The 24034-nt window shown below is 34.7% G+C and overlaps 1 protein-coding gene across 3 annotated transcripts in view; it reads right to left on the bottom strand.

Moving 5' to 3' along the window:
• ARHGAP5 (Rho GTPase activating protein 5) overlaps positions 1-24034 on the bottom strand; it is a 48012-nt gene that overhangs the window by 7228 nt on the left and 16750 nt on the right. For 2 of the 3 annotated variants that reach the window (XM_027726828.2, XM_027726829.2), the window contains 4 exons: positions 15800-15947; positions 4118-4195; positions 2999-3130; positions 1257-1362 (listed from right to left, as the gene is read on the bottom strand). In XM_027726828.2, the coding sequence (XP_027582629.1) occupies positions 1257-1362; positions 2999-3130; positions 4118-4195; positions 15800-15947 (464 nt within the window). Of the gene's footprint in view, positions 1-1256; positions 1363-2998; positions 3131-4117; positions 4196-15799; positions 15948-24034 lie in introns of those variants that run through there. The other variant, XM_027726830.2, reaches the window with a different exon arrangement.

Here is a 24034-nt window from a genome sequence, read left to right as displayed (position 1 = left end):
AAAGGTTGAGAATGTGAAGATTTCTTAGCCTCGAAAAGCTCAGCGGAAATCTTATCATTGGTTTTAAACATTCGATAGGATGGTGTAAAGAAGATGGATTGAGACTCTTCTGAAAGGTGTCCAGTGACAGAACAAAAGGCAACAGGCACAAATACACACAGGAAATTCTCTCTGAGCAAAAAAACCCACATCTTTACTGTGAGGGTGACTGAGCACTGGCACAGGTTGTCCAAAGACATTGTGGAGTCTCACTCCTTGGAGACACAAAGCCTAAGTGGACACCATCCTGGACAACCTGTTCTAGTTGACTCTGTCAAAGCAATGGGGTGGAACTAATCAATCTTCAAAGATCCTTTATAACCTCAACAACTGGGAGTCTGTTTAAAAATGCAGAAAAAAGTATCACAAGCTAATCTTTAAGTGATAGATTACTGGATAATGAAGTTTTATGTTAAAAAAAGTTACTTCAGCTTCTGTTTTTTCTTTTAATAATATAGCCAACAATCTCATTCAGTGGATTTCAGAGAAAAATTCCATTTTAGCTGATAAAGAAGCAGGAGAAAGCTGGTGTTTTTCTCTGTTTTTTATAACTGAATATTGTATACTTAAAGGTCAGACTATGAGGCAACAGACATCTACTATTTTAGTAAATATGCAAATAATTTTTAAAGATAAAAACATTACATTTCTATGTAAGAGGTAAAATTTAAGAAGCAAGTATAACCAATTTACTGTTACTTATATCTTTATTCTACATTTTACTTATTCAGCACATGTTTTGGGTGCTACATTTTAGATTTTGATTGAAGCTAGCCCTATTTTGGGGGCAGGGGGAAGCGTGTCTAGGCCAGATGACTCAAATCCCTTAAAATCTAGATTAGTCTATAATTTTAATAGCTATTACTTCCTGGAGAAGAGGATCAGTAATAGTTATAATTAGGTGCATAGTTAATTTTAGGTGCAATTATTCTTTCAAGGTTTTTTTATGTTATGTACGCTGATCATTCTTATAATTTTACAGTCAAAATGATGCCAGATATACATATATATATACACACACACATCAATAAAATGTGAAAAATAAATACACAATGCTTTACTAATCAACCTCTAATTCCTAGCTTCTTTTTTGACATTTATACTAACCAATGAGCAATGCAGTATGAAATTTTCAATTCTAGTAGTCAATTCACTGTTACAAACACAATTTTTTTGGCAATTGATACAACTTAAAACAAAATAGAAAAATACTAAACCTGTTCAGATGTGTTATTATGTATCTGAAGACATCATAGTTCACTGGGTGGAATTTCTTCACAATTTCTTTCAACTCGTGTAGCCGTTCTGTCTTATCCATGATTTCTATAGAAATAAGTGACATTTTCTGACATATCTAGAAAGACATACTGAATAAAATGTTGCTAAATTTTTTTCGTAGTATAATAGTATAGATAAGACATCCACAGACAAATATCAGGTAAGAAGATATTTTATAAAATTCCTATTTGCATAGAGTAACTTTTTCATTATAGATGTTAACTACCTAAGTACAAAAATATTTTTCTGAATTTAAGCAGAATTATTTATCTGTGTTCAACAGCAAGGAATCACTTGACTAGCTTACTGTTTACTTGTAGAATAACAACGTGACAGGGTCATTTCTTGTTAAGAGTTTCCTCTTAAGCAGAAAGATCTTCACATGAACTTAGAATATCTTAAGCTTCTCAGTTATTCAAATAATAAAAAAATTACACATAGGGCTGGTGCAGCTATTTTAAATATATGGTTTAAAGAAGAAGAGGGATTTTTCACAGGCCTAAGGGACATAATCCACACTTCAAAGAGGAAATAAACAATATGTAAAAAAGGAATACTGAATAAAATAACAATTTTATTTTAAAAAATCCCAAAACTAATGCCGCTGATAAAATGCTTGTGAAAAGTACCCTAAAGGATTGTGGAACCAAACATTCTGCAGAACGTACTTCTAATCCATGATGATTCATACAATAAAAAGGAATACAAGTTTACCTCTATTACTTGACTGCATTGCTAAAAAGAACCTCCATCTACCCTACTTCCATAGAGAAAAATGCTAAATATAGTCCAGTATATAAATATAAATTTTAAGTGGTATTAATGGCATTTTAAAACAGTAAGTTCACTTCAATTCTAAGCTATTTAATGTTTTGACTGGAATTTAGCTTTTATACTTTTAAGAAAAAATAAAACCAGATTAATTACATTCCACAAGCAATATGCCTGAAAAGTAGAGCAGAAATACCACAAATAGGTACCTACATATCATCAGAAAACACAATTTCTAATGGCCTATATATTAATCAAGTCTTAGGCTTACACTACTGTTTTCATGTCTTGAACAAAAAATACTTAGGAATAATGTACGTCACAGTTGTACCCTGCAAAAAAGCATAGTGGCCTTTTTCTGAAACAGCTTGCTGCCAAAACAAGAGAGACACTCGTAATTTAAAAATTATTTACTATGAAGTGCCTGGAAAATGTTTGTAAAGCAAACAAAACTAAATATCTTATAAGAGTTCAAAAAGAATATGAAAAAAATCTAAGAGAATTGAGAATTACCATAATATCCCATAGATGTGTCTGATTTCTAAAGCCTACTCTGAATGTAAGACTTTATGGATTCAAGGGGTTTTTTCCCATTAACAATGCAAATCCACTCCAAGAGATTTCATCCTTTTCACCACAAACAAAAAATGGAAAAAAGGAGATTTCTACCAATTAAATTTTCTAGGAAAAGGAGAAATATTACACTATAACTTATTTCAAAAAAATAATGTATTACATTTATTTCATCATATAGTTATTACTTTTAAAGAATATTTAAAAGTGTACATGTCTAAGCCATTTTAAAAATATTCAGTGCAGATAGTACTTTCAACTTATAATGAAGTAAAAATAGCAATAAGGGCAATGAAAATAACACTATTAAATCAAGAAAAGATTGTTTATTACTTACTTGATGTTTCTAACAACTCTTGATGCAAAGAGTAAGGAACTAATGGATCTGGTAGATCTGCAAAAAAAGCTTTAAGAGCCCCAGCCACTGCATTCACTGTTACTCCCATTGACTCTAGACTGATATTATGATCTGCAAAAAAAAATTAAACAGCAGTGTAAGTAAAACCTACCACTATCATTCCTTATAGTATTTTATAAAAACAAGAATTTATTCAAAACACTGAAAACTAACATTTTGCCAAATGGTTGTTAAAAAATGCACAAAGATGAACCTATTGATAAGCTGCTATCGCACTGACCCACATGAAATCAACTGTAAGAAAATCTGACAGTATAACAGAACAGCAGAAGTCCAGAAAAATGAAGTCATCTGTTTCTCCATGAAGACTTAAATGTTTTTGCCTTTGTCATTGAGTGGTTTCTGATTAATCAAGTTTACCCAGTAATGGGTTTTAAATTCTATTTCCCAAAATGTCATAAAACAGCAAAGTGAGGCATAAAAAATAGGATTTTTATGTTCCTTAATATCTACAAAGAATTTTACTATTTTCATAGTCTCAACTTCATGATTAATATCCAAGAACTCTTAAGAAGTGTTTTCATTTTGAAATATAAACACATCAAACTGAATAGCCTAAGTTATCAATCACATTTCATTATATTCTATAATGACAAAGGCTGTGTTGGAAATTATCAAGACTTAACTGTTAATCCATATTATTCAAGAAACCTTTCAATAAAATAAGTATCAAGAATTCGTATTTGTGGGGGATAAGAAAGATAAGCGAACATGAATGCCCTAATGCCCAGAACTGATGAACTGTTAACAGAAGGAACAGTTATGACCACATTTAAACTCTTTTAAACACTAAAATACCACCTAGAAAATACTTTAACAGCACTTAATCCAGCTGCAACAAGATTTCATCCCCATCTAGTGTTTACACAGAGCTTCACTGGTAATAACCTGGAGTATACCAATACAACCTACCAGAGTATTAAGTACTCAGTGGTATGAAAGTTGGTTTGAAAGTGCAATGTTTTTATACTGCATTGTGATAACTCCATGGAGAATTCAAGTTCTGTTTTGGCTTTAAATAATAAAATCTGTGATTACCTTGATCAAATTGTTTTTGAATGTTGTCTTGATCTGTTTTATTCCCACTAACACGGTACAGGCCTTCAGTACATAAACCTTAAAAGAGGAGGAAAAATAAAGATTAAAAAGCAAGTTTATATACTATAGAGCAAAACAGAATCAGTTATAACCACTAATTCAGAAACTAAAAGTAGGAATACAAATCCTAAGTGCCTAAAAAGTAAACACATTCACAGTTATAGCGATATAGAACTACCAAAATACCAGTTCTCTATTGAGTCCACTATCCCATTCAATAAGAATCAGAGGAAATGACATTGTAGGATAACAAGAACTTGACTAGAGACATCTGTGGAATAATTTACCCCAAATTATTCTCTTACTGATCTCTATTAGACTGTTGTTATTTTCACTTTTTTTTTTTATAATCAAAATCCTAAATTCTGTGGTACCCACATTATTTATGTTTCTAAAAACTGTCTTCACATTTTAACAACTTACTACAGTGAGCAATAACACACTAAAAATACTCCGCAGAAAATGTATCAAGTATTTGAAACTCATTCTGATCTTTTAATTTCACAGTGTAACACACTCCTGTATAGGACAAGAACTTCATCTTCTAACATGCTTTCCCTTTTACCATTTATATTTTATAAACTTTGAATCCATTTTTCTTCACTTCTTATCTAAGGTAAATTATCTCATCATTTACAAGTCTTTCTTTAAGGGGTGGGGAAAGAGGGGAAAGGGAGAAGGGTGTTAGGAAGCAGAGGTTCTCCATGCTTCTCATTACTACTTTGTTTGACTATGAGTTACAAAGTCATCATAATTCCAGCAGCCATTCCAGGTAAACATCCAACAGTATACCCTTATTATGCACATGCACACATGCACAAACTTGCTCACTCCACTCCAGTGATTATGCTTCCTACCACATTGCTACCTTTTTTGCCCACAGCTACTCATTGAATGAAAGTGTCCATCCTGATAATCGCACCATTACTCAAGATCTTTTTCTTTGTTAATTTAGAACCCATTAAGGAATATAAGCAGTTTACAGTTCCATAATTCTCGAAGTTACCGTCATGGGTGCAAAATTATCTATATGCTAGATCTTCATAACTGTATATGATTTTATAAAAAAAATTCACAAGTTTCAGAGCTTTATGAAATCTCTTGGCTTTTTACCATCACAGGCCAATAACAGAACATATTTTAGATTATCAGATCAATACATAATTCCTCTGTCACACCACACACAGTCCACGAGTGTGCCTTTTAAGTTACCAAGAAACATTAAGAATCTTGTTACAATGTCCAAAGTACAGAAAGCACTTAACTGCTTCATACAGCTGGGAAATTTATAACAATTTCATACAAACTCTTCTAACTAATTTTATCCTTCTTAATGCCTTTACAATTCACATGTCTCTTTACCAGCTGCATCAAGGCTATTTTAGTAAGCGTTTCTTCAATAAACTTTTATATCTATCATTTAGCTTTCCAAATCCATAGCCAAGAGTCTTCCTCTTGTAAATATACACCTAAACAGTCCTTTCAAAAAAACTGAGCCTTGTTCCTTGATATCCTCAAAAAGCATCAGAAGATATAATGTGGTGGCACAGGGCAAAAAGTAATTTCAATGATTCAATAATTTCCACATGTGAAAGGGGTTTCAAACCCATTTTTTAAAAAATGCCCCCAATGTGCTAGTGTGATCGCAGGCAGACACACTTTGCACTCCTTTTCCAGAAGCTGTAAATAAATACAAAAAAAATCACTGGCAGATAAGAACAATCTAGGATCAAGATTCTCTTTGTTAAGTATGGGAGAATTCTCAGTTGGAGACCCTACAGCTCCAGGGTATTCTGTGTTTTATCCATCTACTTTTCAGTTTCTATCTGCACAAAAGGAACTGAATGTGCTGCATTAGCAGTTAGTGAGATGTCTGACACAGTCACTGTTTAGTCAGTGTATAAACCTTGAATACTTGAACTGGGCTGCTCTGGAGACAGATGCACTAGTGTAGTATCTGAGAAACACAGTACTTCAGAAAATTTTCAGATTAAACAAGGAGATGAATTTAGGCAACTTCCAAAAATAGCAACATCCTGCAATTCTGGACTCAGCTAACTAAATTTGTCCTTTGAATTCCTCAAGCAAAAATTTTTCTTGCTTGTGTATATTCTAGAAAGTAATGCTTCATGAAACAGTTGGTCAACTGTCACTACACTGTTTCCCTAAGGCACAAAAGGAGACAAGTTTAATCTGTTTGTGTGCATAAACACAGCTAAAAATCTTAAAGTATTATTTTTTAAGTAATGCTTCAATTCTCTGTTGCTTTCTATTATCCAACCAGGTCTCTCTAATGCTTGTTACACCAAGATCTTCATCATTTATCAGACATTTCAGTTCACTACTTTTAGCTTTTAAACTCCTGCATATCTATACTATATATCTATACTGAAAAAGAGCACACAACATTTTTTTTTCTGACAGCTTTTAGAAGATTTGGTTCCTTCATCTGCAAGCAGGTTGATTTTTCCAAATTCTTATCTATGTTCTTATCCTGCTTCCATTCTGGTCCAGCTGTAATTTTCAACATTACCAAACACAATGGCTGCTGTAATATTATATAACAGAATCATCTGATTTATTGGCTTCTCTGTCCTGCTAGTTTTACAACACCTCTAAGTTTAAATAATTAGCTCTTCCTTACTTCACGTCACAATAGCCTATATTTACTTCAAGACAGAGCACATCCCCCTTGCCTAGACTATCCTTTTCCTAAAGTACCTGCTAGTGCCTAATAAATTCTCTTCTTGTACCTTCTTTTTTGTTGCCAGTTGTGATCAGGCTTCCAGCCTATCTAACAAACTTCACCACATGGGGTTCAAGGCATTTCGAAGAAAATGAGCAACGTGGATCTGCACCTATATGCATAATTAATTTGTAGGACACTTCCATTCTTAGGCACCAACATATTTTCAAAACTCTTTGTTCCTTCATAGAACATACTAACTTCAGCACAAGGCCAGACCACAGTCTACCGGGTACAATATCCACTTCCTATACCATATACTACACTGAGTAATATATGCTTGAGAACAGACATGGGAAGGGCAGGAGAGAAAAAACAACAAAACCCAACAGCAATCTTTTGTGATATATACTCCCAGCTTCCTGGAGACGGTGGCTTACATAGGCTTTTGCATAAGGTGTTTTAATAGCCACTTGGGGATTTATCCTTCACTAATTTCATCCAAACCCCTTTAAGTCACCTACTTGTGGTCTTTACATCGTGGTACATGCAGCTTTGTTAGGTCAGGAACGTACATCATGAAAGCACACCGACTTTATGCTCATTACCTGAAGTTTTCATAAACATTTTTTTTTCTTAAAAAGAAATAGTAACTTCTCTACACTTTCTCAGCACTTGTTTTATAAATTTATGTAATTTCTCTTCCTCAGGAATGTTCTAACCCAATCAGTTCAGTCCCTCTTTATCCAATAGTTACCATTATTGCCATATGCAGTAACTTTTCCAATTCTTTTCTATTCTGAGAAAGATTGAACCAAACTGCAACTAGTATTCAAACTGTGTGTACAGAATGGAATTATGTAAGAGGATGATTTTTTTCCCCCATAACACTCACTCTCAACTTTTTTCTTTTTTGCTTGTTTGATAGCAAGTACAGAGAGGTTAAGTTTTCAGAGAGCTGTCTATGATGATCTCAAAACCTTTTCCCAAGTGACAACAGGTATATTGACATTTAGACTGCTAAAAAATCATACAGTGTCTGCTAACAATATCCACAGCCAGGTTCTTCTATCATGTTCTGTCTATGTTTCTGAATACATGCCACCTAATCACAGCAAGTCTCTCTCCCCAGTTCAATTCCTTCCCCTAAAGTAGCCAATGGAATGTTTCAGGGCTCATTCTCCACTACAATAGCTGAGACCATTATTCCCACACTTACCTTTGTAAATTCTGCGATCTATATAATTCTCCAATTTTATTCCACAGATTGACCTTTTCAACCTCTATGCTACAACACAAGACTAAAGGAACTGCCACTTTACTAATCCAAAACAGTAATTTCTATGTATACCTAGAATGTAAAGAATTCAAATTCTTTATGTAAGAACCTAGCACTAACTTTACTTACATAAAATACATTCAAAATTCTACATATGTTCTTATCTATACATATCAACACTGACATTTAAAGACCCATGACATTCAATTCACACACTGAAAATCAGAACCAAAAATAAGTGTCTTACTGCTTCTTGTAACAAGATAATTTTAGCATATTGAAATGTTCAATAAACAGTAAGTAGTGTAAAAAATAAGCAGTGCTTTTAGAAAGACTCATATAATAGGAAGCTCTCCAAAGCTGAATTAACACTTCTATAATTTACTCTAACCAATTATTAAACAAGGTATCAATCACTTTATGCAGTGTCACTCAACCACTTATTTCATGGCCTGTTCATTTCAAAAGAAGAATACAAGACTTCAATTAATATGACATTACAAACACACCTACGAAAAGGTAGGTGCATTCTTTGCTTCATTAAAAATGATGACATCTGAAGATACTCTAATTTTCCATACATATATCTGTTTGGTCACTTTGGGCCTGGAGAAAGCTAGGGGAATAAGTGGAGCAGATAAGTACTGTACACACTCTGCAAAAGATATTGACATCTTGGTCCTATCTGCATGGTTTAGGAATTCTTTATATAATTCCTATGATGTTTCCTTTGAAGAGATACCTTAATTAGCAATACAGCTCAAGCACACAACATGTGTTTATGAGTATTTCAAAACATATTTGTTTACAGTTTTCAGTGATTCTCTCGCACTACTAAATTAATCCATGTGCTCCTCCTCCATCCGTCTGGTAGTCAAGTCTTCTGTTAGGAGAAACAACTGATGCCTATTTTACCCTCCTCTCGAGTTTGTTCATGGTTTCCTCTCTATTGATCAATTCCAAAGTTGCCAACACAAACTGGTGTAGTCTCCTAACATACTATTCTATGCCCAATTTTGAAGTGATCACAGAAGGGATTCGCAGAAGGTCATCTAGTGCAACCTCCTCCTGCTCAAACAAGGGTCAACACTGAATTCAGATTTGGTTGCTTATCTAAACTTACCTTGAATATCTCCAAGATTTCTAACAATCTCTCTGGGTAACCTGAACCAGTGCTTAAATAACCTTCCAAGCAAAAGTCTTTCCTTTCCTTCTAATCAGAACCTTGTGTTTTAATGACATTGTACTTCGGTTCTTTAGCCTGGGTGCACCTCCTCACAGGTATGGGAAGCTACTTTGGGGCACCTCTTCAGTCTTTATCTCTCTCAGTTGAACAAACCCACAGATTACAAACTCCAGCCCCTGACCCTCTTCTGCTAGACTCAAGTTTGCCAACACTTTTCTTGTAGTATTTCAGACAAGGCCTAACAGGTGCATAGCAAAAAGGAATAACCACTTCTGCAGCTGTAGTGCCTCCCTTTCTATTGGGACAGTCTAATACCAAAGGTTTGCTTAGCCTATTCTCCACCACAACCGCAAGATCCCTTTCATTAGCACTGATTAGCCACTCAAGTCCTCAGCGTGTACCACTGCAGGGCCCTTGTAATTCTAGTTGCAGGACTTGGCACTTGACCTCACTGAATTCTATCAAGTTCCTATTGTCCCATTCCTCCAGCTTGTCGACCTGCCCCTGAGTAGAAGCCCTGGCCTCAAACACATTAACCACACCACCCACTCTAGGATCACTCACCAACACGATGAGGGTACACAATGCGTTGCAGAGCTATTTAAATCTATTGTTACTGTACCTATCCAGAATCAAGAGTAACACTCATGGCCCATGCTGGTTTTTTTGCTAAACATACAGCTTCACAGCAGTTGAGTCAACTTAGCTGATCATTGTGACTGAAAAGGATGGTCTAACTTCCTGCCTCATCAATCACTGTTTCTGTCCCTCCCTTGTTCCTGCTTCCTGCCTCATGCTTGTTTGGGCACATATTTGACCCTTAACTTACCAGCCACAATACTACACAGCAGGACCTTGACCATTTTTGCTGATACAGATTTCCAAGACAGTGAACTCCACTGATTGAGAGATGTCTGACAAGTACCCAAAACAAGAAAGTGGCAGAAGCATAAAGCAAAAGAGAATATTCCTGGCTATTACACCATTTCTTATGAAACTACCAGCTCTCATACATGAGGCTGAGGCGGGTGGAAACTCCTGTCCTTTTCTGCTCTCTGTCCAACAGAACAGGCTCCCAAAAGCTTCTAGCTCTCCCAAGACCCTTAAATAAAAGGAGAGATAATCAATCTTGAATTTTTGGATTTTCCAGCCACTGGGAATATACTTCCACGATTTAGTAGCCTTTTTACCTCAACAGGCGCTGCTGACTCATTTTCATTGCCTATTTCTACCCAGTTCTCTGGAGATAACCTTTGTCTTTTCTATACTTTCAATGTAAAAATCTGACCTCACAGCAGATTCAGCATAAAAGATCTGGGTATGTGAATTTCCCTGTGAGGGAAATTCAAAGAAGGCAATATTCTATTACTTGAATTACCTCCAAAATTGTAGATTTAGCAGGATTACAAAAAGGTATAAATATCAAAAGCGGTAATTATTGTAGATATACCGAGTATGCAATTTTTAATTTCAACTACAGCTCTCCACACGGACCATGTGAAATATTAAATGAGATATGATTGTGGTTCTGTCAAATTCATTCTTCGTTCTTTATTCTGCTCCTTGTCTCACAAAAATTAACTGAATTATTAAAATACAAATTATTCTAATAACCTTCTCTTACCTCAATTGTTTCATGTACAATTAACACTGTATTAATGCCATCAGTTTTCTATGATGTACAGAATCTAAAATTTATAATCTGGTCAATGAAGTACAGGGATATCAATAGCCTATTAAAAAATTTAAAAAACATTTGAAAACTCAAGAAAAAAACCTTAAAATACTGCTGCTATTATTAAAATTTGAATATCATCGGGGGCTAAATTTACAAAATGCTAAAACTGCACTTGTATTCATAATATTAATTTGATGTCTTTTTCCTTGGTAAACAGAACAAAATATAATCTATACCAAACTTTTCACCAACGAATAACAACGAATACAAAAAGTAAATCCAAAACACAAAAAAAATTGAAATATTTAAAAACCCCTCACATGCTAATAGTATTAGTTAGCACTAGTCATGTTGCCTGAATTATTGTAAGTTTGAGAAAGTTAAAAATAATCAACAGTAGGTGTTGAATAGTACACAAACAGTACATGAAATTTTTTACCACCAACGTGGTGGTGTAAAACAGCATAATGTTACTAACAAAACACTGAAGCTACAAACTTGCCATAAACATGTACACTCTTTACAGTTAAAATTAGACATTCGATATTTTTACATGATATTGCAATACAAAATTCAAACCATATTAACGTTTTATTGAAGTTAGACATTAAATTAGCCTTCAGAAATCTGTGTTCCCCTCTCTCAAACAAAATTACCAGAGTATCAGAATATTCCTCTTATACCCCACTTGGTAATTCCTAGAGAAACAGAATTCATGTAATTAATACAGTTTAACAGTTCTGCTTCAAAAATTATCTCAATTCTGCTGCCTAAATTTAGAAAAAATGAGTTGTACTAAAAAAGGTAAGGGTCTACACTGGACAGTATTTTTTTTTTAAATAACAGGTTTTCTTTTTCTAGCATGTCTTAGCTGAGCACAATTACTTCTGCACAAAAACAGTCACTACAATTTTCTTAAAAATCAAATCTCTAGTTTTCCCTGCTAAATGCATTTCCATAAGCCTGGTTTACAGAAAACCAATACACTTTAATAGTTCACTTCAAGTGACGAAACAAAATGAACTTCTCTTCAGTCCATCAGGAGAAAGCAACAAAACACACCAGAACAACTATATCATCAAAATTTTCTTTTGGAAGCCTGTAACTGAAAATAGTCAAAAAGTCAATTTACATAGCTGCCCTCATGAGCCAGTTACAAACTGATTTGCAAAGAATGTGATAGAGGCAGAAGCATACATGGAGTTATACTTGTTAACATCATGGAGTTACACATGTTATATGTCATGCCTGTCACTAGAGAAAGTATTCATATCGTCCATAAAAGGTTACAATAAGATCACAGTATCTTTACCGTAAGTTTTCCTGAAAACATTATACATTTATATGAAGATATTTAGTGGAAAACTTGATAACTCACAATTATCAAGTTACTTACCTGAAAAAAAATATTCTTTTGATCATCTTGTTCAATGAACCAACAAGAAAGAAGTCTAACAACCAATTAAAAGATTATTCATCCTACTATAATTACAATGAGTTCAAAAATTATAATCATGGACAACGTGGAAACACAGAAGTGAAGTTTGTTTACAGTATTTAGCAAAGCTTTCCTCATTTCTTATCCAGAAGTAACAATATCACAAAATTTAAGATAATCTTACAAGGTATTATGTTTTTTTTTTTTAATCAGTAGGTTCCAACAAGCCCAAGTATTACGTGCTATTGCTGCTTCATACTGCTGGTATCAGTGACAGCACACACTGCTGTGAAATGCAGGTTCTGACACAATCAGAGCTTATCAGGTTTAGATCTCCTCAGGTATTAACCACTTCGCTCCTCAGTTTCTACTTTCAACACTACCAGAAAGATTACAAAGAGATTCAAAACCTATATTACATTTCAAGAATAAATTGGTTGACTCTACAAAGCTAAATCAATTCACAATAATGCTTCCTGTTGGAAAATACCAAAGTAAACAGAACACTACAGCTGCAGGCCCTGACTTAGGATCCCTTATCTTTACCAGATCTCCCTTTACCTTGACAGGATTCATATGGCTTCTTCAAAAGAAAAATCTGTTGATTTATAAAAGGCTAGAACTTTTCAGCTCCTGGACGTACTTTAATTTTTCCAAACTGTCCCTCTTCTACTGATATGCACTTTTTTTTTTGGTGAGGATATTCCAGAATTATGGAAAACATCTGAAACAGAGAAAACTGTTTTTCACACTGCATACTTTCTAGCCTCAGTCACAGTTTAGATGAGTGGCTAGAAAGCATCATCTTGTATACTGGCACGAAGCACAATTTGGGAACATTAAAAATTAAGATTAGCCCTTCAAATTGAGATTAATCACATCTTCACAAATTCAGCAACAATCCAAATTACATATTATAATACAAAGGGAAGGAGACGAACTCCGTGAAAGTACCTTAAAAGGAAAAGCTAAACAATTATGTCCTCTCTAGGAGAAATATACGGATTAGCCAAGTTGGAAAAGACTGCACTCCTTGATTAAAAGACTGGTATTCAGTGCAGTTAGTACTGACAGTAGGTTGATTTGGTAAGAGACAGCTGACTATTGGATGACTCCCCAGGGCCAAGAAGCTTTATCAAATAGGAATGGTACCATTCTGGACTCCAGCCTGGAGCCAATAGATCCTGACTTGCCTTCTGCAGACTGATAACCTCCAAATCTGTATTTGTGGAATTTTCTCAGACAATCCCAAAATTAGTGATGTGAGTCTATCTCAGTACAGGATTTGAAAGCAATGCAAGTGAACATCCTCCTCTCTCAAAAGCAACAAATAGATTCTATCCCTGCTTGAAGACACTCAAATACCTACAGCACATTAATCCAATATAAAAATAATACACACCAAAAATAAAACTTCCACAGCCAAGTATGGAGGCTGAAAAGAACACAAAAGCTACTTACACAGAATCCGGAGCAGGAGAAAGAAAATTGTAATACAGATCAAAAGCAGAGGTTTTGTTCTAAGTGCTTAACAAAACAAGCAAGACAACTACTGTCTTCACAGCCACAAACAAAGTAAGCAGATGGCACAGCATTTGTCCAGCTTATATGTATGGCCAGAATTAAAATTCTCAGCTGCACAGCAGCATCCCAGGATGAACTAACCTATACCCAACCCACTAAAGGAAAAAGCAGTGCCTCCTGAGTAATTACTTTTGAGAAACTCCTACATTTTGAACACATAGTAGCTTAACTAAACATGTTTAAAAGACACGTCATGAGAGGAGAGTAGAAGTGCTAAATCTTCTGGGTGCTTGTATGATTTGATGACTATGAGGGGGAAAAAAAAAGGACAACAAATAATGTTCCCACACTATTATAGCTCTCTCCCTCCACAAGCTGGTGAAAATTCTTCGGGAGAAATAGCCTTTTATTTGGAAAGTTTACCACAAAATGAACAGATATTAGACAACAACACTTTGAAGCAAATAGAACTTTCTTTAGAACTGGATTTATAATTTTGTTGTTTGAAAATATTCTTAGAAAGTTAAACACACTCAAATCAAGTTTTTGCTAGATTTTACAAACTCTTAGAAGAGTCACTTGGTCTTCAGTACTGGAGAATGTCAGTTTTACATAGGTATACATAGTAGCACGATGTAGCCACTTTTAAAGAACAGCAATTCAGACAGTGACTCACCCATGATATTATGTTGGTTTGTTTTGGGGTACTTTTGCAACATAAAAAAGCAAACACAATCTATACATTAAACTGCCTATGCCACTATTACTCCTTGCCCTTCTTCCTCCTTCCCCATTTTTAACTGGGTGAGGTGGAAAAAGCAAAAGCAAGAGGGAAGAAAATACAGCTCTTACCTTTAAGCAAGGAATCCACAGAAGGTAAAGATTAAAGACATATTTATGCTAACATCTCTGACTCCAAAAAGATCAGTGCCTGAGGTTTCAACTCATTTTTTATTGCAATAATGCAGTATGTGAACCTGTAAAAACAGCTATTAGGCTTACCACCAGTAGTAATTCTTCTGGAAACACTACTCTTACAGATGGCAGCAAAACTGAATTTTACCATAAAAAAGAAAACCCTTCAGTTTTACTCTTGCTAAAATTGCTACTGTCATCTTACAGCCAAAATTGTATTACAGAACTAAGCAAACATTGAAAAAGGTGCTGTTTTACTTTATGCTAAACAATGTCATAAAACAGCCCTATGGGTGTTTAAGCTCAGTCACACTGTCACTTGCTCCAAATATAGCAATACAGCATTTATGAAACTTCAGAGTAAGCAGGATCTACACACTAACTGAAAACTGGTGCTCACAATCTTTAAAAACAAACAAAATAAAAAACCAAAAAAAAACAACCTCAAAAAAACAAACAAAACCCAACCACAGGTCACTCCCAAACCTCAAAACAAATCCCCACTCCTAACTGTAGTCTTCTGTTGGACCAGCAAAATCATCCTACTTGCCTCATGGTCACACAGTTAATAGGCTGAAAGCAGGGACAAACACACAACCAGGAAGCCAGGGAGAAAGGAGAGAGAGAAAACCAAAAAGTCATTCGCCATTAGAAAAAGATATAAGTTTTTTAAATTACGGGAAACACATTAAACTTCAAACATTTGCCAAAAAGTAATTAAGTATTTGTATAAATAAAGTCAAAAGACATATTAAGCACACAACTTAGAAAGCACATTCTACTTTTCAAATGTGCCTAGCCCACAATTATTTATTTCTAGGACAAAATTCTAGAAGTACTTTAAAACAGAAAATGAGAGGCTTTACTCATTATGCAAAGTGGGAAAGTCTTTCCTCCAACAGTCCTCCTATCTTACCTGTATCTTCAATGAATTGCACACATTTTTCAACAAACAGAGGTATCGGTTTCTCAGGTGTAACCAAATCCTGTAGGGGCATCCCAAAGTAATTACTTTCCCAGTTTCTACGGATTGGAGGATTGAATGTCTTAGTTTTCTTTTTTGGCTACAACAAAACAGAGTTATTTAAGTAATATTCAAGTAACATTTTAACTAACTCATATTGCAATCATTCAGTAAACACAAACAGATCACACAAACTGAATGAATAAAAATTAAATGTACTTTCTAAATAGCATACATTAGATACAAAGCACTCAAATAACTTCTAAAAGGTTTGGTCCTTTTTGTATCACGTTAGGAACAGGATAACCCAATGTATCAGTAAGTGAAATACCACAGGAACAGAAATAAAGACACCACTTGTTCAGAGTGCTGTGGACAAGTCTTTACATACTAACTTTCAACACTGCTCACAAATGAATCTATATGAATCACATCTGATTCCTGACCTCTATAAAAATTATTAGGATAAAACTCTGAAGTTCTGCATATAGTTAAAGATACAAAATAATCTTTATACTACAATTGTACAAGAAACACGACGATGCAGAATGTATAACAATCAATCTCAAAGTTAAAGTTGCAGGCACTCCTATTAAGCATGATTGCTTTGTTACAAGCACAGGACTTTAGCCAAAAGAAGGTTTGCATACAATCAAATCTAAGACATGTTTCATATGGAGTTTTGTTGCTTGCTTTTATTTTTAATTTTTTCCCTTGAGAAGGACTTTAATCAGTGGAATTGATAAATCACCTTTGGATGATTACAGGAATTATATTGTATTAGATACCATGTTTCATCTCTGAATGTTGATGAAACCACATTACATCATCAAAAATACTTATTTAGGCAGCATCCAGTTCAGATTACCAACAGCTGAAAGCACCAAGCTGAAGCTAAACTGTATAAAACTAAGTGAAAACATCTTTGTCAAATGTGGAATTAAAGACCATTTTAGAGATAAGTCCATTAAGGCAGCAAAGAAAGGAAAAACAAATTAAATGCTTTTTTCCTAGGTGTTCAGAGCATATCCCCCCATCTTAGAATAAATGAAGCAGCACTCAAGACTCTGTATTTTAGATCAACAGGATAGAAAAAGACACTGTGACTCTTGGAAAGCAATCTGGTTACGGAATAATAAACCAGGATTCTACAGAAGCTATATGAAAATTATAAATATTATTATCTGTGTAGAATACCTGGACATAGTATGACATATTAAATATATCTGCAAAATTGGAGTAAAGAATGCTTTTTTCTAATAGTTGTCCTGCGTTTAGAAGAATGGTTGCAAGGGACAGAGACATCAAGTATGACATTAACCAAGTATGACATTATACACTCAGGAAGGGAGAAAGGTTTCTTAGGTGAACTGTCTACCTGAAGTCAGTTTAATCTCCAAACTGAAACATGAGAATTTGTCTAAAAAATTTAAAAAAGCAGAAAGAAAAAAAAGAATAAAGAGAAAAAGAAAAAAAAACAACCCTGAAGTCCTTTGCAAACTTGTCTAAAAGTAGAGTAGGAGAAGAGACGATAATTGCAAGACAATTCCATAAACATGAAATGGTTATTTCACTAGGCAGAGTTACAGCAATAAGTTTATCAGCTATTTCCCATTATATATCATTATGCATTTTGTCTCTCCAGTCCAATATTTATTAAAATCTCTCTCACAATTTCTCTTTTTTTGGGCTGTGAGTGCATAAACCCTCCACTGACAGAGCAAATCAAATCTTCCTGCAAATAACACTATCTACACAATCTTCACAAAAAACACTTCCGTAAACTAAAAACAAGAGTTTAAGGCATTAAAAAAACCAACATGCTATTTCCTGATTTGAGACTTCCATGCTTTCCTTAAGTTGTGGGTCTAGACTTCATAAGTAGAGAACTTGCCCTGAACAAAATGGTGTGTTACTGTGCGAAAGACCTGATCTTTGCCAAAAGATCAACTAATTTCAGGGGAAAAAAATATGGGTCTCATTTCCAAAAGAGTATGTTTTAGTGACAGCTTTTTTTTAAATCCCTGTTCCCCACTCTGAGAATATAGTGGCTTTTCTGATCCAGATATAGAAGTGAACTTTTATATTTGCTAGTCACAATAATGGCTATCAGAAATTTTCTGTGTAAGATTAACTTTTAAAATATCTCTAATGAAACAATGAACAAAACCAGTTAAACATTAAACTATTCCTTTAGTTAAAGGGCACCTGAACAGTTTTAATATTCCTAGATTTTGGCAGAGGTACTTTTAGTTTAATAGTTATGCCCAATGCACCTACTCCCCAGCAATATAGCAGTCATCTAGTACTGCACATAGCAAATATTGGTTTTCTTCATTATTCTTCTTCTACATCATAATGAAAAAGAACTAATAGGCACCAAGTTAGAGAAGACAAGAACCAACACAAAAGTTTTGTTACTTTTACACAGCAAAAAAGATTGTTTCACATACCACTGTTTTCCTGTTAGTAATTAAAAGACCAGCCCAACACTATAAAGTTGAATCCTTAGTTTTCATATAAATCTGTGGGGTTTTTTATAATTGATTGCTGCACTTATATTGAGCTTTCAGCATGGCTTTCACCACTTGCTTCTTGCCAAAGACGACTTCTCTTCATACCCTAACTGAAGTTAAAGCCAAACCTCTAACGGATCTTTATATATTTTGGCAGGAAAGCATTTTAACTCTGAGAATCCCAAACTTGCCTGCACCGCTGATACTAAAAGCATTTACTTGCAGTATTGTTTTAATTGCAGTAGTTCAATTACCAAACATGTTGCAAAAGATTAGCTCAGACATAAAGAATATTCAAAGTTTAACCCTCTTGACAGTAGGTACCAGGGAACCAGATAAGCAGCACTCATCATCTGGATAGAAACATGGTTGAGACTTCAGCCAGCTACGAGTCTTGGGAGTACAATACACTTAAATACAACCTCTTAAAATTAACTTAGACGACTAAAAACTGCCCAAACCTATCTATCAAACCCCTTTATGGATGGGCTGCTTACTCTAGCAAGCCCTCTCTGTTCAAGACAGGCTCCTCTTCCTTTTTTTCGTCTTACCTTCAACCCACCAGAATTATCATCAATAATTTATTTATCAAAGGGGAAATCCAGTCACTTCTCTACCTCCCACAAGCTTCACTACTACTTTCGATACAAAGGAAACTTTCTGCCTGCTTCATTTGCAGTCAGCCCTGGGTTCATGAAGGGCAAAGTCAATATTTTCAAGACTAGTAAAACACTTGATAAAACCACGCACCATGAACAGCATTTACAGGCTTAATAAAATATTTGTAATCTCTAATTCATAGCCAGCTCTTCAGAAACTATATGACATAGAGTAATGCAGATGATAGTCCCTAACATGCTCTTTCTTCCCTTTACACATTCTGCCATTTTTAGAATTCCAGCTTGTTACAGTAAGTTTTAAACTACAGAGGTTCAAGAAGAAATATGGCTCTAAATATGCATATTAAGAGTGTTAAATTTGAACAGATGAAACCTGAAAGCACAGATTCTGGTATTTCCTCTACTCCTCAGGAGAAAAATAATTTCACTGCACATTCCAGTCTGAAGTAAACAGTACTTTGCTAAATCAACCATTGAATTTACACAAGAACACTTAAATAAAAATGCAAGTGAATCTTCCGTTGCTCACATGTTTACCATAGTCTTATTAAAATGGAGAGCAACACACATGGGCTCTACAGTTCCTGACACTATTTCAGTAGTAGCCTAAACAAAAAAAATTAATATACTTTTGAAATTATAATGGCACCAAACAAGTTTAAGCATAAAAAAATGACGAAAACTGTATTACTTACATCATGTTCTAAAACAAGTCAGAGTAAAATATGTGAGAATTCATCCAGATGCTAGTGGATATTTCTTGCTGAAATACTGAAAAAAGTTTTCAGACTCATTTAAAGTAATGGAATTCCTGCTACAGAGAATTACTAAATTAAGACAAGGCTTGCTATTATTTCATGTGGTAATAATACTAATAGATTAAATCAATAATAATTGATAAATAACTTTTTAAATATTTTTGTTTACACATAAGAAGAATGCAATGAGAACAATGAAAAGCCAAGGAGTACTATGGTTCAGGCCTTATATTAATTCATAAACTGCACTACACTTGCAGTTTTAAGGTTATTGCACACACATGAAGAGGTTCCTCCTGTCTGGGATATTAGAAGGCTTCCTTCAGCAAGACCCTTATGCTCTAGGAATGTTCATGCCCTTTCACAGCCTCAAAGTTTCTGCAATTTCTGTTGTTCTGTATCCCCAAACTCATCAAGTTAAACCGAAGACAAAAATAATTTATGATATAGTTTGCAAGGCTGCTGCTTTTCATGTGTACCAACACCAATAATGTTTATACTACACCTTAGTATTACAGTCTTAAAGATTCTAATTGTGATAAGCATCTACTTGTAGTTCCCACTTGCAATTTTTGAAAGAGACCCGGACACGAATGAGCATTAATCTCAGCTGGAAAGGTCTAACTTGGCAAAGAAGAACAACTGAGGCAAAGCTGCATATGAACATTGTACACGGTGCTTAGTTCCTCCAAGTTTATGAACACCGCTAATGAGCTAAATCAAACATAGAAAGCATGCCAAATGCATACTGGAAAATGCATTAAATCTGAGAGCTATTTTGTTTAATAACAGCAAAAACAAGGTGCTTTTTTCCTGAAGAGAAACTTGACAGAAAAAGTTCTGTAGGGGAAGAAAAAAGGCCATCATAGCTTAACAAATACTAGCACACAGCATGCACTTGAAAGCTTACAAACTCAGTGTGCTCACACAACTCCACATGAGCTTGGCTAAAAAGTCCTGTGACTGAAGCAAGTCTGCTTTCTTTTTTGTCCTTCTTTCCACTTCTCTTTATATTCATCCCTACCAGAAAAAGTTCAACAGTCCACTTGTTAACAGCACACATAAGGCCACACAATAATTTTTTCAGAAAATTTAGACGTGTGGTATCAAGGATAAAGGTGGGCGGATCACAAGTCAGACTATACTGGACTGATTCAACCTTCTCCACTGAAAATATGTATTGTTTTCTAGACGCAAAGATAGAACAACCATCAGTTGGTTTCACCAGTCTGGACTCAAGTAAGGCACTTGGTGATGGCATACAGGAAACTACTGTGACAACTGGAGTAGCAGAAGAAACATGATATTCAACAACAAAAAGGACCATCACAGACCAACGCAAAATCATGCCCTGGAATGCACGACTAACAAAAGTCATGTGCTGTAAGGTGCATGTAGCATGTACTACAATGTACAGGTACTACGTGTATGTACTATAAATCACCTGTACTATACGGTAGGAAGTCATTAATCGGAAGTTATCAAGGACAAGAACAGGTCAGAGGTTCCTAAAGTCACAGTAACTGCAGCTAAGAAAAGGCTGAGTGCGATCACACAATTTTGTCAGGTAGTAATTTCTAGTAGGCATCAACAAACAGTAGTATTATATGATGCACTGCTATGACATTCTTTGTGATAATATACAGTTTCAGTCATCTTCATTCAAAAACATAAGTTCAGAAGAAAATTTCATTTTTTTTTTTAAATCTTCTAAAACTCAGATCAAGTAGCCATTTTCTCTTCACCTGTTTGAAGGTGACAGATCACAAACATTTCAGGAGAAAGGTTACCACAGGAAAGGTGAAAACTAGGAATTGCAAGAAGATTCTTCACCAATACAGAGGAAATAGAAGTTCTGGATGAGTTTTACAGAGTAGTGAGAATAAGGGGATAAAAGTTTTCAGAGAAATTATTTCTGTGATAGTGGAAAACAGAGCTCATGGACAGTTCTCTTCCACTTCTGACTACCAGTATACTGAAACAAGATCTAAGAACACTAGCACACTGTTATGGACAAAAACAATGGGCAAATAATTCAGACCAAAGCACACTTTCTTAACTGGTCTCAGTTTTAAATTGTTTGATTTCCTTAGGTAATAAGAATCAGTAGATGACCTTGAAAGTAACGTTACCTGCTCACCACAGACTTGCCATTAGTATACCTTCCACAGTAAAACATTTTAATTTATGCTTCCAAATAGCAAAAAGTAACAGAATTCTGAATATTTACTTCTGCCTTTAATAACATGTGTTCACAATAGATGTTTAAAGTTTGTTACATGTGTTAGCCAAACTACAGCTGCCATTCTCCTACTGTTAGGCAAATCTCACGTCCTCCTTTCTACCCACCCAACTCTTTGCATTCTTCAATTTTTTTACCTGAAGCCTACAATCACACTACACCCATCTCCTACCTCCCTATATCTGTCTTAGCGCCCATTGTGAGCTGGGAGACTGGGGGCCTGAAAGCATCAGGACAGAATGAGAATCCATTAGCAAGGTAATGTCTTTCCTGCAATACCTTACAAGAAACCCACAGAGAAACACCACATCTCAAACCAACAAAGATACAAGGAGTATCAAGCACGTTACATCATATTTAGGCTTTAAAAAGCAACACCACAGTACAAAGCTGATTAAAAAAAAATCATTGCAAAAGACAATTAGGACCTCAGATTTCAAAGTACAAGTTTTTCCAAATAAATTCATTTTGTTTGTAAGATTTCTGTATTTCAGAATTGCTGTAATTATAGCAAGAATGTATCCCATGTATCTTATGTTCCTTTTTTATAGAGAGGAACAATTTTCCTCAAGAAGGAAAATATAATCTGAGTAATTTTTGAGTTTTTGTAACAAAAGACTGCTAGTTGCTCATCTAAAACAACACAGGAAAACATAGAGAATAAGTTCCAAAACTAATAAAACTGCATCTCTTCTGAAAAAAAATTAAGTTAGAAAACCCAAAGTATATTACAAACTAGAATGGCCCATCACTTGAACTGGAACTACACTCACTTCAACTTAATGCAAGCTAACACACAGAGAAGTTACTACTTATCAAAAGCACTGAGCACTCAACATTCTTAGAATTTTGAAAGCTTGCAAGCATTTTCACTAATAAATTAAATTTGTTTTCTCAGTCATTACAATAATTTCTATTACTATTAGAAGTTTTCTGTGACTAATTTGAGAGTAGCAGCCCTGCTAGTTGTGAGTTTAAAAAAAAAAAAAAAACACCACACCACCAGTAGACACCACCACCAAACCACAAACCAAAGCAAAACCAACCAACCAAAACAACCAAGAGCTACATTAAAAAGAACTTAAAACAACTCTACTCTTCAAGAGTTGTAACCACTACAAAAATGTAGAACAGCCTGAAACTTTAAATTCAGGCTTCTTCTCAACAGGCCAAAACCAAAAGTGGAGGCATCGCTGAAGATATCAGGGGTTTCCTGACACAGTACCAGGAAGAAAAGACCCCACTATACTAGGTCTACTCAGCTTAAAACATAAATATCCAACTCAGGGTAACTTTCTGTCAACTCAACACAGCTGGGACAGTAGGAGGATTATGAAACTGCATTTCCATTTCCATGTAGCAAGATTAATTCAATTAAAAGGAGTCCAGGAGTTGGACTCGACGATCCTTGTGGGTTTCTTCCAACTCAGGATATTCAATGATTCTATGAAAAGTATATAAATTATTTTTTTTAAAAAACATCTAAGTTTCCCCAAAAGAGTAATTTCGAAGTATTTTTAATCATATGATTTTATACCCACAAGACATCATTATCCAATGCTTATGAGTAAGCCTTAAGAAAATTTAGTGCCCTTTAAATCAGTCATGTGTAATTCAAATCACAGCTGCATACCAGGAAGTGCAATACAGAATTTAATCTATTAGTAAAATTTAACTATGCTCTACTTTAACAAAACGTATTTCTAACTGCTATACAAGTACTGTCAGATTTAAGCTAAAAAGGACATTTTTAAAATGCTACAAAAGATAATATTAAAATCGGCCTACTTTCAGACAAGAAAAAAATATCTAACTGATCAGAAACACCCTCGATTTCATGTCAAACAAACATTACACCCAACACAATGATTGAGAAAGGAAAAAGAATTAAAATCTAAACTATAAGTGTCCATCTAAAACTTAGACCACAACACTACCTTGATATAACAACTTTTAAGGCAGTAAGCCAAAAAGTAACTATCGGGCATAAAGATTAAAATTAAACATTTTTTAAGTAGAGTGCAACATTATCATCTTCCCTTTATTTCCCT

Source organism: Pipra filicauda, unplaced genomic scaffold, assembly GCF_003945595.2.
Source record: "Pipra filicauda isolate LSUMZ 115617 unplaced genomic scaffold, ASM394559v2 scaffold11_size5308982_pilon, whole genome shotgun sequence".
In the NCBI taxonomy this organism is placed as follows: Eukaryota; Metazoa; Chordata; class Aves; order Passeriformes; family Pipridae; genus Pipra; species Pipra filicauda.
This window is presented reverse-complemented; position numbering and strand designations above follow the sequence as displayed.